Genomic DNA, 13,111 nt, shown 5'->3' on the forward strand with positions numbered 1-13,111 from the left:
CCACACAGGTAGGGATGGTGCGGTTGGTGTCCCCCTCACCTTGTGCTGTTGTTTCCCACCCACTGTAGGGACAGTCTAGAGAAACCATTCGCTCATGGGCTCTGCCCACTGCCTCTCCCATTCACGTGCCCTGCGTTCCCTGCCGGGCAAGCCCTGGTCCTCTGGTCTGTGAGTCACTGTTCTGTTCTCTTTTCTCTGTCCCTGTTCCGGGCCAGTGGGAACCTGGATAAACAGACAGGTAAAGGCAGCACCGCTCTGCACTACTGCTGCCTGACTGACAATGCTGAGTGCCTCAAGCTCCTCCTGCGGGGGAAGGCGTCCATTGAGATAGGTGAGTGGCCTCCTGTTTGCAGTTTCCGTAATGCAGTTGGAAGCGGCGGTACCAACGCTCTGGGCTCTTATCAGAGGAAAACCTGCTTCTGAGAAGAAAGGCCTTCTCCCTGCATGTTCTGTGAGGCTGATGTGGGCTCCGTGTTGGCTGGCAGTATTCACCCACCTGCTTAGACTCTGGATGCATTTATAGGCATTTTACAGATTATAAGAAAGGCTAAGGACAGGCCTTGCAGCTGTCTCTGCTGCTGGGGGGGAATTTGGGCAAAGCTGGGGGAATTTGAGCCTCCTGTTAACAAACCCTAAGCCTTCTCACCTCATTCTGACATCACTTAGCCCTTGCTTGTCTGTGGATTTAGATGGTTTAGTTGGGGGAGATGCTCTTGACTGCCCCTCCTTTCATTTGCACTGAGTCTCCCCACAAGGGACCCTAATTCTTGCTTGGCTTTTGTCCCTCCCTGACACGCTGACCATTGTGCCTTGAGGGCAGCCAGCTGTTGTCATTTCATGAGGAAGTATTTTTAAAGAACTATTGAACAAAGAAAGAGTGGGAAAAAACACAGGTCTGCTTGAGAGCCATGCTTCTTTTTTAAAAGATTAATAATCAAACCTCATCGACTGAGACTTATTTAGAAGAAAGTACAAAAAGGAGGTATAAAAGGTTATTACATTCAAATGCATGGAACTAGGTTAGCAGTGCTTTGGGTTAGAGATGAAACTGATTTATTCAACAACTTATAGTTTGGATATTGATTTTTATTAGTAGGCTGTTTCAACAGTTTTGTTATATTCATTAGTTCAAACCTTGCTTTTTAAAATCTTACCTTCTATACTGTGCTGCAGTTCTATAGAATTATAAGACAAATTCAGCCCCACCTAGGTCACACTAACTGTATCTCATTACTTGTGCTCAATTTAATTCAGTGCTTCTTTATAGTATCTTTTTTGAAACTGCCCCAGATGTCAGACCTTTGCTGAATTTGCCATAATGCCTCCTTTTTTCACCTTTGACCTTTAGCAAATGAGTCGGGAGAGACTCCACTGGACATCGCCAAACGCCTCAAGCATGAGCGCTGTGAGGAGCTGGTGAGTCTCCCTGCCAGCGTGGGTGTGGGCAAGGGGGTTTGCTCTGAGCCCCTCAGCACGTGTTGCTGAGCAGTCCCAGTGTCCTAGATGGGATGAGCTAAGAATTGGCCTGATTTGGAGAAGGTATACTGGGGAGTCTTTATAGAGGAGGTGATCACCCCCCCTCATAGTGAGACTTGGAACACAAGCCAGTATATTTGGTTAGACATGTTGACAACACCACTGGCGGTGTCAGGGACAGCTGGAGCAGAGGCCTGAGGCTGGCCCCGAGGGCCCATTCTCTGTTCTCTCATTACTTTGCAGCATGCTGAAGCTGGCTTGCTTACTTTGTTCCTTAACCCCTGTCACGTGGGTTGCCCTGCTCTGTCTTTCCCTTTCCTGTTCTGGAAGAGAGGCAGTGTGGACAATGCAAAGAGCCCACCGGGGTCTGGCAGACCTGGGTTTGTGGTGGGACTACACCACTGTGACTTGGGAAAGACACTCAAACTCTCTGAGGCAGTTTCCTCATTTGTAAAGTGGAGTCAGTTATTACTGGAGTCAGTTATTCCAGTTTGAAGGTTGTTTTGAGAATTATTGTTGAACTCTGTAAAGCAATTGGCACATAGTAAGTGCTCAGTAAATAGAACTATTGATAATAAATGCTATCCAAGTATAGGATAAATAACAGGTACTGTTGTAAGCACTATAGATCCATTAACTCATTTAATCATTTTAACTACTTTATGACATAGTTTCTATTGTTGTTCCCATTTTGCAGATGGGGAAGCAGGCACAGAAAGGTTAAGTAACTTGCCCAAGGTCACATAGCTACAATCTAGCTATGGGGAATATATAGCCCTACAGTCCTAAAATACCCATTCTATGTAATGAATTAACTCTCTTTTGTGCATCTAGAATTAAACTAGCTATCTACCTTCCTTGAGAGAAATAAAATAGTCATTCAGATTGTATTCTGCAGGGCTTACTTCTCTCCTACTAGCTGAGAAAGGCTGGGTTTATAGTTAATAGACACATTTGTTTTCCTAAGCTAGAGTTTGCTCCCATACATAGTATCAATACTTGATCATCATCCTTTAGATCTCAGATGTTCCTGCCTGTGTACAGCACTCTACAGTTTGCAGAGCATTTACTGGGAATTACTAGGTTTGAGTTTCAAGATTATCCTACAAATTGGGTGGAAGGGGCTCAACCTGAGACCTAGAGATTTAAATGAGCTTCCCTCGGAGTAGAATGCAGGCTCCCTAACTTCTGGGCCAGGCCTCCTGGGACTCTGCTTCTGCACTGTCCACCTGCTGTCTGCCTGGACACCTCAGGGTGCCTGCCTCCAGGGCTGAGTGTATGAGCAGCAGCACTGACCTTCCCTTTGCTGTTCTCAGCTGACCCAAGCCTTATCTGGAAGGTTTAATTCTCACGTTCACGTTGAGTATGAATGGCGATTGCTCCACGAAGACCTGGACGAAAGTGATGACGATGTGGACGAGAAATTGCAGGTCTGTGCCAGGTTGCCAAATGTTAAAAGGGTTTTCATAAGCTTCATTCAGAGCCATGGGGAGTCGTAGCCTGTCAGTAAGGCAGAAAGCTGTCTTGTAGAAAAAAAAACATAGCTTGCTTTTTGCTTTCATTGGTCTTGGTAGGTTTCCCCCCACCCCAAGTACCTCCTGTCTCCAGCTCCTATGCACATTAATTTAAAGGACCAGCTAATTATGTAATCAGAAGCCACTACTCACCTTTTCCTACTGGGAAAGGTATAGGAGGGCCTTTGATTCCAGCGTGTTTTAGAGGAAGCTCACTCACTTTATAACTATGTTATAAAGAGCCAGCTTCCCCCCAGTGCAGAGGATCATGTTCACCTGGTTGATCGTAAGAACCGGTACTGAAATCATTAAACAACCCTTAGAGCTCTCTGGGTCCAACTCCTTCCTTTATCAAATGGAGACATTGAAGCTACAAGAGAGAGGTTGACTTGGCCTAAGGGCAGCAACTATTTAGAAGCAACCTTGGGACTAGAAGGAGGACTTTTGCCTCCTAGTGCACCTCCCTCTCAGCACACTCACTGCCTTGCACACATGGGTGGAGCCGGAAGGTTGCTACCTCTCACAGGTCTCAGAGCCGAGAGTCCAACTCAGCTGGTTTGACCCCAAAGTCCATACTCTTGGCTGCACCTGTTCCACCTCCCTTTCAGCAGTGTGCTGCGAGATGTGCCTGAAAAGCGTTCTGTGTGCGGATTGTGGGAAGTGCCATGGTACACACATTCCTGTGGCTTACATTTTTTATTTTTACCGTGGGACTTTAGTGTTCTGGTGTGTAGTGAGGATGTCTAATTAGATAGGTAGATAGAATGGAATTTCTGAAGCCTATTGGATTATCTTCGTTCCTGGAGCAGTTAACATCTATACTTACTGTTTCTTAGAATGCAGAATAAGAAATGTCTTCACCGAGTTAGCTACAAAACAGTAACAAAGTGAAAGGAGCTGACTAATTTTATGCTTCCCTGCTTTAAAAACAAGTTTGAAGAAGCCTGCCCCAGAGTGCCTCTTCATCACGTGGTTACGCCTCACATTCCCATCTGATGGGCAAGTGATGAGGCAGGTAGCAGAGTCCAAGTAACAGTGAAAGCAAGGGCTCTGGTCTGCACTCCTAAGACCCATGCACCCCACTCACTGGATTTCTAGCAGAGCGGTGGGCATGGTTTGTCCCTGCATCTGTCGGCTTCGTTGGAATTTGGGAATATATGTGAAAAGCCACTGGCTGCTGAGATCTGGGTTTGAGCTGTTGATTTGGCCAGAACCTATAGTTGGTGGGTGGTCCTGGGGGGGGGGGTATGCAGCAGCTGAATACTGAGTATCTGCTAAGCTCCTGGCACTGTACTAGAGGAGCAAAGTTGTACCCATTTAACAGATGAGAATGGGAGCAGCAAGGTTAAATAATTTGCTAAAGATCAGAGCTTAGTGTAATGAAGCTGCCATTTGAAATATGAGTTAGAACTCAGTTACCAGAGTCATAAGTCTATGGATTAGTTTCCAATAAAGCACATGACCTTCAGGTAGAGCAGGGATGGGCAAACTCTTAAAGGGCCAAACAGCAAATATTTTAGGCTCCCAGGCCTAAAATCTCACAGCCTTTGTTGCAACTTCCCAGCTCAGCCAGGATGACTCCAAAGCAACCATGGACAACATAAAAATGACAGGACATGGCCACGTTCCAATAAAACTTTATTTATAAAAGCAGGTGGTGGCCCACAGGCTGTAGTTTGCCAACCCCTGAGTTAGAGGAATCTCAAGAGTTCCTGTCCATATAGGAAGAAAACATTGATCTCCACTGAGTTCTCCATATAGCTGTTGGAGATTGTTTGCAGCCAGTTGGCCAGAGCCAGCTATACTGTCCTATAACCTAAGAAAGCATATTTAGGAAGGGGAACCATAGGGAAAATGCACAGCGAGGTTGACGTAACTCTGGCCAATAAGATGAAATAGCTTATATTTGAAATCTTTCACAGAATGAAGAATTTTAACTCTTAAGTCATGGCTTTTTTAGGGGACGTGGTATGTGTTTTAATTGTGAGATGTAAGAAGAGTGAGTTTTAAATCTTGCAGCTCTCACGCAACAGTTGAGTGCTAAAATGGCATGATGCAAAGCAAAGAGGTCACGTGAGTTCTCATCGCTACATTGGATGTTATCACCAAGACAGATACGTGTCCCCTTCTTACACGCCCTGCCCTTGGTGTTCCTCTACAGCCTAGTCCCAACCGGCGGGAAGACCGGCCCGTCAGCTTCTACCAGCTGGGATCCAACCAGCTTCAGTCTAATGCTGCGTCTTTGGCCAGAGATGCTGCAAACCTTGCCAAGGACAAGCAGAGGGGTTTTGTGCCCAGCATCTTGCAGAATGAGACCTACGGAGCCATTCTGAGTGGCAGCCCACCTCCCACCCAGCCCACAGCCCCCAGCACCACCAGCGCACCCCCACTCCCCCCTCGCAATGTTGGCAAAGGTAAGGAACCTGTCTGTGTTCCCCTGAGAACGCATGGAGGGTTTTGTTTTGTTTTGTGCTTTGGAAAGTTTGCAGCTGCTTTGCCTCCAACTCGGTGACATTTGGGCTCTTTGGTGGTTTTCCATTTGCTTCCTAAACGGAGTCCATCATTCTATGACACCAAATGGTGCTAGAGTATCTTGACTTGATTCTTACTCTGGGCAGAGGTGTGGCGCCCGTGTGATTTGGGTACTGAGGGTGGGCCCACGGTTGGCTCCTGGAGCTGGTGCCGAGAGATGCTTTCCTGCACACCTTCTCTCTGTTCCTTTCTCTTTCTCCACTCACTACGCCTCCCGTGGCTTTCATTCTTCCCTTTTTTATTTCTCCTCTGCCTGCAACTGAGCCAGTTGGTGCACCTGTGATTATTTTTTCTCCGTGATCCCCATGAAATGAAGGATAAAAAGATACTAATTTGGGGAGCCGTGTTCAGCCTAATTGTAAAAATACAAAATCACCCCTGTGGGTCCTGCCACTGCTTGAAGTGCAGAAAGCATGCTGTACTGACTTCAGCTATTCTGTCGCAGAATAGCAAGTGTGGCTCAACAGATGCTGGTTTTTGTTTTTATAAATAGGGACACTGAAGCTCCCAAAAGTTAAGTAATTTGCCCAGTACTGGAGACCAGCTGGCTACTATGCTCCTTGAAAGCAGCCCAGCAGGTGACTGGCTCAGCTCTGGGCTGGGGTGTCAGCCATGGCCAGTGGCTTTCAGAGGGCTTTCCAGGTGAGAGAAGAGCTGCTCAGGCTTTGTTGGGAAGGGGCTAGAAAGGACAAGAGCATGTTATCCAGGCGTTGTGGCAGCTCTGAGCTGCTGATGGTGCGGAGCCTATGTCATAATAAAAATACGTCCCAAATTGTGTGTATGCCATAGCTAATCACTGGGAAAGGGAGTGCAGGTGAGCAGTGATAGCAGGGACTGGAAGAGCTGGCATGAAGGGTGAGAGACCATGGCATGAAGGGTGGCTGGCCCCCTGCTGTCCTGGGTGTCTCACAGTCCCGTCACCCAGAGGGGCCCAGAGGAGTGACGGTGAACCTATCGTTTGAGTCACTGAATCACAGTCTTCAGAGCAAACCCACTGAGAGCAGGCCCAGAAACCAGCCAGCATCTGCCCGAGCTTGACAAGGGCTTCCCTGAACCAGGAAGGCAATTGCAAGATTAAGTCTCCTCCCCATCCCTTCCCCAGGCTGGCCTGCAGGTGGCATCCCGTTGCCTTCTCCCACTAATTCTTCCCCATTAATTCTGTAAGGTCCAGAGGCAAAGTGCTTTGGTCATCTTCTAGCTGCGTGTGTCACATGAGGAAAGGTTTTATGTGCTCTTTTGGGTCATGGTGAGCTCTTCATCTTGATTTCTTGGTGTCCTACAGTCTTGGAAATAGAAGGCTTTGATTTTTTTTTTCTTCCCATTCGTTTTTGTCATTCTTGTCTTTAGCTTTGCTTCCTCTTTAGATGACACGTGGACTGTACTTCTCACCTGCTGCCCTGCCCCCACATGGATCTTGCCCTGTTCTTCATCTAGTCCACACTTGGTCCAAGGTGGAATTCCCGCCCAACAAATAAATAAAAAAGGGAGTTGCCGTCGTCAGCCTGGCACTTTTGGGCAGACCCTGTTGGCTGCAGGAGCAGTGTGGAGGCTTCCTCTGGACCAGGCTCTGTTCTCGTCCCCAGGCCTAGCCCTCCCATAGGCCATGCACAGCCTCAGAACACAAGCCACACCTGCACACCTGGGTCCTGTGCACCTGAACTTGGAGCTTGTGAGGCAGAGGAAGGGCTAGTGATCAGGGACATGCCATCTCTTTTGTGGGTTCCTGAACCTGCTTCGTGCCATACGTGCTGGCTTCTGGCCAGAAGTTTGTTTGCAGGAGGTCAGTGGGGAGCACCCTGCCCTGCTGTGTGACCTGCACCCTCCCTCCAGCAGCCCAGGCAGGGACAGGCTGCCTTCCCTGCATAGCGATGACCCCCACAGCCACAGCAGGGACTCGCTGAAATGGCAGAGATGAGCACAGGCTCCCAGTTCCATAAGCAGTTAACGCAGTGCTCAGGAGACAGGGTTGTGATGACATATTTCCCTTTTCACACAGTATTTGCATTTCAGAAATAAAATCAGGAATTTAGAAATTTCACAGTCTGATTGAGAAAACCAGCTGGGAATGATCCCTGAAGCGTCTTTGGTTTAGTGGGTATCAGTATTTATTTTCCATTTACCAGAGATAAGAATAAATAAGGTCAGCTTCTACAAGGATACTTCAAAAAGTTGGTGAAAATAAAATTAAAAGATAGTATGAATCTTTCCATGAACTTTTCGAAGTACCCTCGCATATCTGCTATTCTAGAAGGGTCATGTGGATCATTTTATAAGGGAGAGGATCAATAACGCAGTGTTTTGTTTCTGTTTTTGTTGTGTGTGTGTGTGTGTGTGTGTGTGTGTGCACGTGCATGTGTGCGGGTTTAGTTCAGACAGCCTCCTCAGCTAACACACTGTGGAAGACAAACTCTGTAAGTGTGGACGGTGTGAGCAGGCAGCGATCTTCGTCAGATCCGCCAGCTGTCCATCCCCCGCTGCCCCCTCTTCGAGTGACATCGACCAGTACGTTTCTTTCCTTTTTCCTTTCTTGCCCATGGGCTTTGTAGATCTGGATGGCAGAGGGGCACTACATGGGGAGAGAGCTGCACACCCACTGGCAAAGACACGTGCCAGGGGCCCGACAGTGTGTGGCCAACTGTGGCTCTTCCACAGGGCCTCCAAGCCTACCAGCCTGTCTGCCCCACCTCCATACCCCATGATGCCTCCCTCACTCTCTCCATCTTCCAAAGCATTTTAGCAACATTTCCTCCTTTACACAGTACCCCAGGGCTTCCATTTCCTTTGGCCATTTGGTGATTTCTAATATTTGGGGACAGTCATTTGGATCATAATCTAGCTTTTTTTTTTTTTTTTTCGGTGTCAAAATGTGGTTGAAAGTCCCCAAAACCTCAGGGTGGGAGGCTGTTGGAAGAGGTTTTTCTCCGACATGCAGAGCCGAAGTGTCTTTTTTACTGAGTCGGCGACACAAACAGGATGCTGCCCTGTCTCCTTCCTGCTGTGCACTGGCTCTGGGAGGGACGAGTCCAGCATCTCTGGGCTCATTGCTTCCAGAGCACTGAGAATATTTCCTGGGCTAAGGTGCTTTGATTTCCTTAAAGTAAGTCAAAATAAAAAGCAGCCCACCCCAGCTACAGTAAGTGCCACGTGTGCATATGCTGGTGGCAGAGCTGTCAGCAGTGTGTCTGGGAGGGTCTTCCAGAGGCCGTCCAAGGCTGAGGGGTTGGGGGGCCAAGCTGAGGCATATCCAAGTCGAACAGCAAAAGGGGCACGTAGTAGGCCAGAAGCCCACTTTCCTACCTCATAGTCTGCTGTCCCTGGGGCTAGATTTGTATGCTAGAATCTGCCTTTTGACTTTTCCTTTAAAACAGAAAAAGGAAACAAGAATGAAAAAAGAAAAGCAAGACCACAAACTGAGTCCCTTCATTTTCCCCACCCCAAGGTCCCTCCTTGGCCAGCCGAAGACCTTGCTCCCCTGGCTTGTCCTGCATGTGTTAGCTCCCATCCTGCCATAGATGCCCCTTAACTAGGACCACAGGGTGGTAAAGCCAGGCATTTACAGTGGGCTTCAACACTTGTCAGAGAGGAGCAATGGGGAAAGAAGACACGGGCTCAGGACCTGGCTCCATGTCTTGCCAGCTGTCTTCCTTGGCAAAGTCACTTTACTTCCTTGAGCCACAGCCTCCTTGTCTGTAAAATGTAGATTATAATAAAATTCTTGGCCCTGCCCACCTCACAGATTGTGGAGCCTTTGCAAAGTTAGCGATCCATGATCTGCCCTCAGGTCTGCGCCTGCTTGGCAGCCTGGTGAAATAGGGCCTCGTTCCCTTTTGGCGATGGCCCGTGGAGGCAAACAGTCCTGGCCCCAGAAGGCCCAGCTCCCAGGGCAGAGATAGGGCCAGAACTGGGCCCCAGCCTGCTGCTGCAATGGCTTAGAGTTGAGCTTAGAAAACCGTGTTGGCTTCCCCATGAGGACTGCTAGCTGAGAAAATACTCACAAGCTAATAGAAAAATTTCAGTCATAACTTTAGGCTTTCAGCTTCCTTATTAATTTGGAAAAGACTCTCCACCCCCTCCTACTAATACTGTTTTCTGAAAATCAGCAAGGAAACAGCAGCAGGTTTTTTCCTTAGGAAATAGCAGTAGGAATAGAAGCCCTTATTGGTAAAGCCTCTGGTGAGAAGGTTGGAGTGTGAAGCCTTGGAGGCTGATCCTGTGTGTTTCTCTCTCATTTTCTCTCTCCACAGATCCCCTGACTCCCACGCCGCCCCCTCCTGTGGCCAAGACACCCAGTGTGATGGAAGCCTTGGGTCAGCCGAGCAAGCCGTCTCAGCCTGGGATCTCACAGAGCAAGCCCCCACCCCTGCCGCCCCAGCCACCGAGCCGCCTCCCTCAGAAGAAGCCTGCTCCTGGGTAATCTGCCTCTTCTGAGCGTCCGCCCACACCTGGCCATGTCACCCAGTCAGGAACCTTCCAAATGGCACTGGCCCAGAGCAGTGTTGCCTAGCTAATGCATCAGGTCCCAGGGTCTTTAAATTAATTCATCAAAAATTTTTAAACTGTAAACATTTTTTACAAACATATATCTTAAATCCACATAATAAGTTTAGATTTCAGTTTAGTAAGACACAGGGGCTTTGGGGGTTTCATGTTCTCGAGCCGTGAAGCCCCTGGTTCTCTCTGCTGCTCGCTGACAGGGCTGTCTTGAACACGCGGACCCCTGCAGTGTGCGGCATGTATTTCCTACAGGCAAGGACGTTCTCCTACATACATACAGTGCAACCAGCAAATCAGGAAGTTAGCATGGACACCTAGCTACCAGCTAATCTTCAGACCTGATTCCCGTTTCTCCATTTGTCCATAACAAATATGGACTTAATGGAAATAATGTTGGAAATAATAGAATATTGGAAATAATGTTTTTTCTTCATGGTGGCTGGGTCCAAGGACAAGTCCCCAGAGATGGCCCTGGTCCTAGGAACTGGCACACATTACCTCCACCACATGTTACTGGTCACGTAGTGACAGAACCCAGATTCAGTCAGGGGCAGAGAGGGCTGTGGAGTGGCACCAGGTGGTCATAGACTCCACCTCTCCATAAAGAGTGTTCTCCAACCAGCACAGGGTTCATTCTCATTTTCTCCTTTCCTGTACTTGTTACTCCCTTCTCGGATGGTGAGAAGGCGGCTCCCACGTCTGCTTGCTTGGTCGGTACTCCTTTGTGGAACAGCTCTCCCATCGCTGCCTCCACCACCTCCTCTGTGCAGAAGCCTCCTCTCCCTGCTGGGCTCTGACTCTCCAGTGTGAGTCTGTTTTCACTCATGCTGCCAGATAGATGATGGAGCCTTCCAAGATCTAAAGGACACTTTCAATTCTGAGAAAGTTCACTGATTTTTTTATGCCTTTAATTCTTTTTTTTCTATTCTCTTTTTAAATATAATTCTCACTCTTCAGATGTCCAGTCTCCTCGGCCTTTCCTCTAAATGTATCATCTTTTCTCTTTTTACTAGAGGGAGCTAACTGCTGTGACAGACGACCCCAAAATCTTAGTGATTTAACAGTGGGCGTTGACCTCTCATCCACACCAGGTTTAGTGTGCTTGTTCTCAGTTGTACCCCAGTCCTAAGTGTAGACCCCTTCTTCCTTCTGACTGCACCACCTTTATCCCTAAGGCCCAGGGTTCTTTCTGAAGGCATGAGATGGTGGGAAGCTTGCGGGATCCTCACGCTCCCATGACAGGAGCCAGTTCTGTGATGCCACCGAGAAGCCGGGGCTGGCTGTGCAGCAGCTGGGCTCTGGGGCGGGGCTGCGGGGCAGGGGACATGTGTTTTGCATCATCAGCTGGCTGCCTGCCACCTCATTTCCATTCCTGCTTAGTTTGCTTGCCTGGTTTTAAAATCTACTTTCTAGGAGATTTTCTGAGTTTTATCTTCCAATTCTTGTATTGAGTTTTTCATTTCTGCTCTCATGTAATAATTCTCAAGTTAAACTCTTTATAGTCTCCTATTTTTGTTTCACGAGGTCTTTTTCTCTTATCTCTCTGAGAATGTTAGTGATGGTTTTTTTTGGGGGGGGGGTGTTTTAGTTGTTGCTTTTCTGCATAGTGGGGTCTGTGCCTGTGTGTTCCTATGTCAGGTGCGTGACAACCTGCACCTGAATGCACAGCACCACCAGTGTGGGTTTCACTCGAGTGATCTGGCTGGGCTGTTTGTCTGGGAACTCTGAATGTGGGCCTTTTTTTCTTGGTCAATAGGTTCTCTAGAGAACAATCTTCTAGTCTCTCACCTGCAGGGTGTAAGTTTTCTGGGAGTTGAACAGAGAAATGAAGTTAAGCTTTCACTTAGTCCCTCTGTTTTAAGATACTCCCAACAACTGCAGCTGGTGTCCCCCATGTCAGACACCCTTTGTTGTGCCCTCTCCAGAAACAGGGGCTCTGGTCCTCAGCAGAGCTGGGTGGTGGGCAGCAGCCAGGCTACACGAGTGGGCCAGAAGCCAGGGACTCAGTAGCTCCCTAAACAGATCTTGACTAATCCTCCTATTATTGACCTGCCTTATCTCCTGCTTCCAGAGGTTCTTGAGCCTTTTGGAGGCTCCCCAGGACAGATGGGAGTGTCTGCGGGCTTTCTTCACTGTCAGTGTGGGGTTCCCTGCCTGAGATCAGCTAGGCTGATTACAATTAGTCCTTCCGTCTCCAGCTTCCAGAAGTTTGTTTCCTTTTCAGTTCCCTTTTTGGTTTAATTTTTCTTTAATCCTTTTCCTTGAGAGGAAGTGGAAGTAAATGTATTTTAGTTCTCCAGTTTTGACCGGAAGACTTTCAGAACTTTTTTAATGTTGCTTTGCAAGATCTTTCTAAAATATAACATGTATATCCATGTCTTCCTATTCTTAAACAGCTTACAGAAATATAATCAGTTACTGAATTATTCGGTAATAAATATGCCTTCAAGTGCCAGTTACCATTACTTGTGTCCACACTGAACGGCCACAGGCTGTGCCTCTCTTAGTACCAGTGTCAGGCCCATGTCTTGTAGCGGGGTTTTTCTCTCTTCCCTTGTAGTGCTCTCTGATATGCTGTTCTTTAGGAGACCAAATCATGTGTTGAAGTTCTGGACAAGAAATAGTTGGCTCCTGGCGCTTCTCAGGGCACTCTGAGAATGGAGAGTGTTGGCTGTCAAGTGCCAGGTCTTGGGCACCTTCTTCCTAGCTGGCTCAGGCCTCTGCTTTCCTGTTTCTCAGAAGAGTTCTAGCTAGGGGTTGCTGGATGAGTTTGCTCTCCAGCACGGTCTTCCCTGGTTTTAGGTCTGGTGGAAGGAAAGGCAAGGGAGCAGGGGCAGAGCAGGTGAGGTTAGACGGAACATGTTCAAGACAGAGTTGGACGAGCAGAGCCATGCTGTCAGTGTCCAGCGGAGTTCTGTTTTTAAAGGACTACACTGGTTCATCCCCTGTGTACATGAAGCAGACCTCACCTCCCCGTTTGTTATCTTAGAGCAAGAGTTGGCAAACTATGGTGCATAGGCCAAACTCAGCACACTGCCTATTTTTTGTATGGCCCACGAGTTAGGAATAGTTTTTATATTTGTAAGTGGGTGTAA

At 48.0% G+C, this 13,111-nt stretch overlaps 1 protein-coding gene across 3 annotated transcripts in view; it reads left to right on the forward strand.

Moving 5' to 3' along the window:
• The window catches only part of ASAP2 (ArfGAP with SH3 domain, ankyrin repeat and PH domain 2), a 172,026-nt gene that overhangs the window by 152,286 nt on the left and 6,629 nt on the right, over positions 1-13,111 (forward strand). For 2 of the 3 annotated variants that reach the window (XM_063078131.1, XM_063078132.1), the window contains 6 exons: positions 216-331; positions 1,349-1,416; positions 2,793-2,906; positions 5,152-5,404; positions 7,890-8,024; positions 9,767-9,932. In XM_063078131.1, the coding sequence (XP_062934201.1) occupies positions 216-331; positions 1,349-1,416; positions 2,793-2,906; positions 5,152-5,404; positions 7,890-8,024; positions 9,767-9,932 (852 nt within the window). The remainder of the gene's footprint in view (positions 1-215; positions 332-1,348; positions 1,417-2,792; positions 2,907-5,151; positions 5,405-7,889; positions 8,025-9,766; positions 9,933-13,111) is intronic. The other variant, XM_063078133.1, reaches the window with a different exon arrangement.

This window comes from Cynocephalus volans, chromosome 14, assembly GCF_027409185.1.
Source record: "Cynocephalus volans isolate mCynVol1 chromosome 14, mCynVol1.pri, whole genome shotgun sequence".
Lineage (NCBI taxonomy): Eukaryota > Metazoa > Chordata > Mammalia > Dermoptera > Cynocephalidae > Cynocephalus > Cynocephalus volans.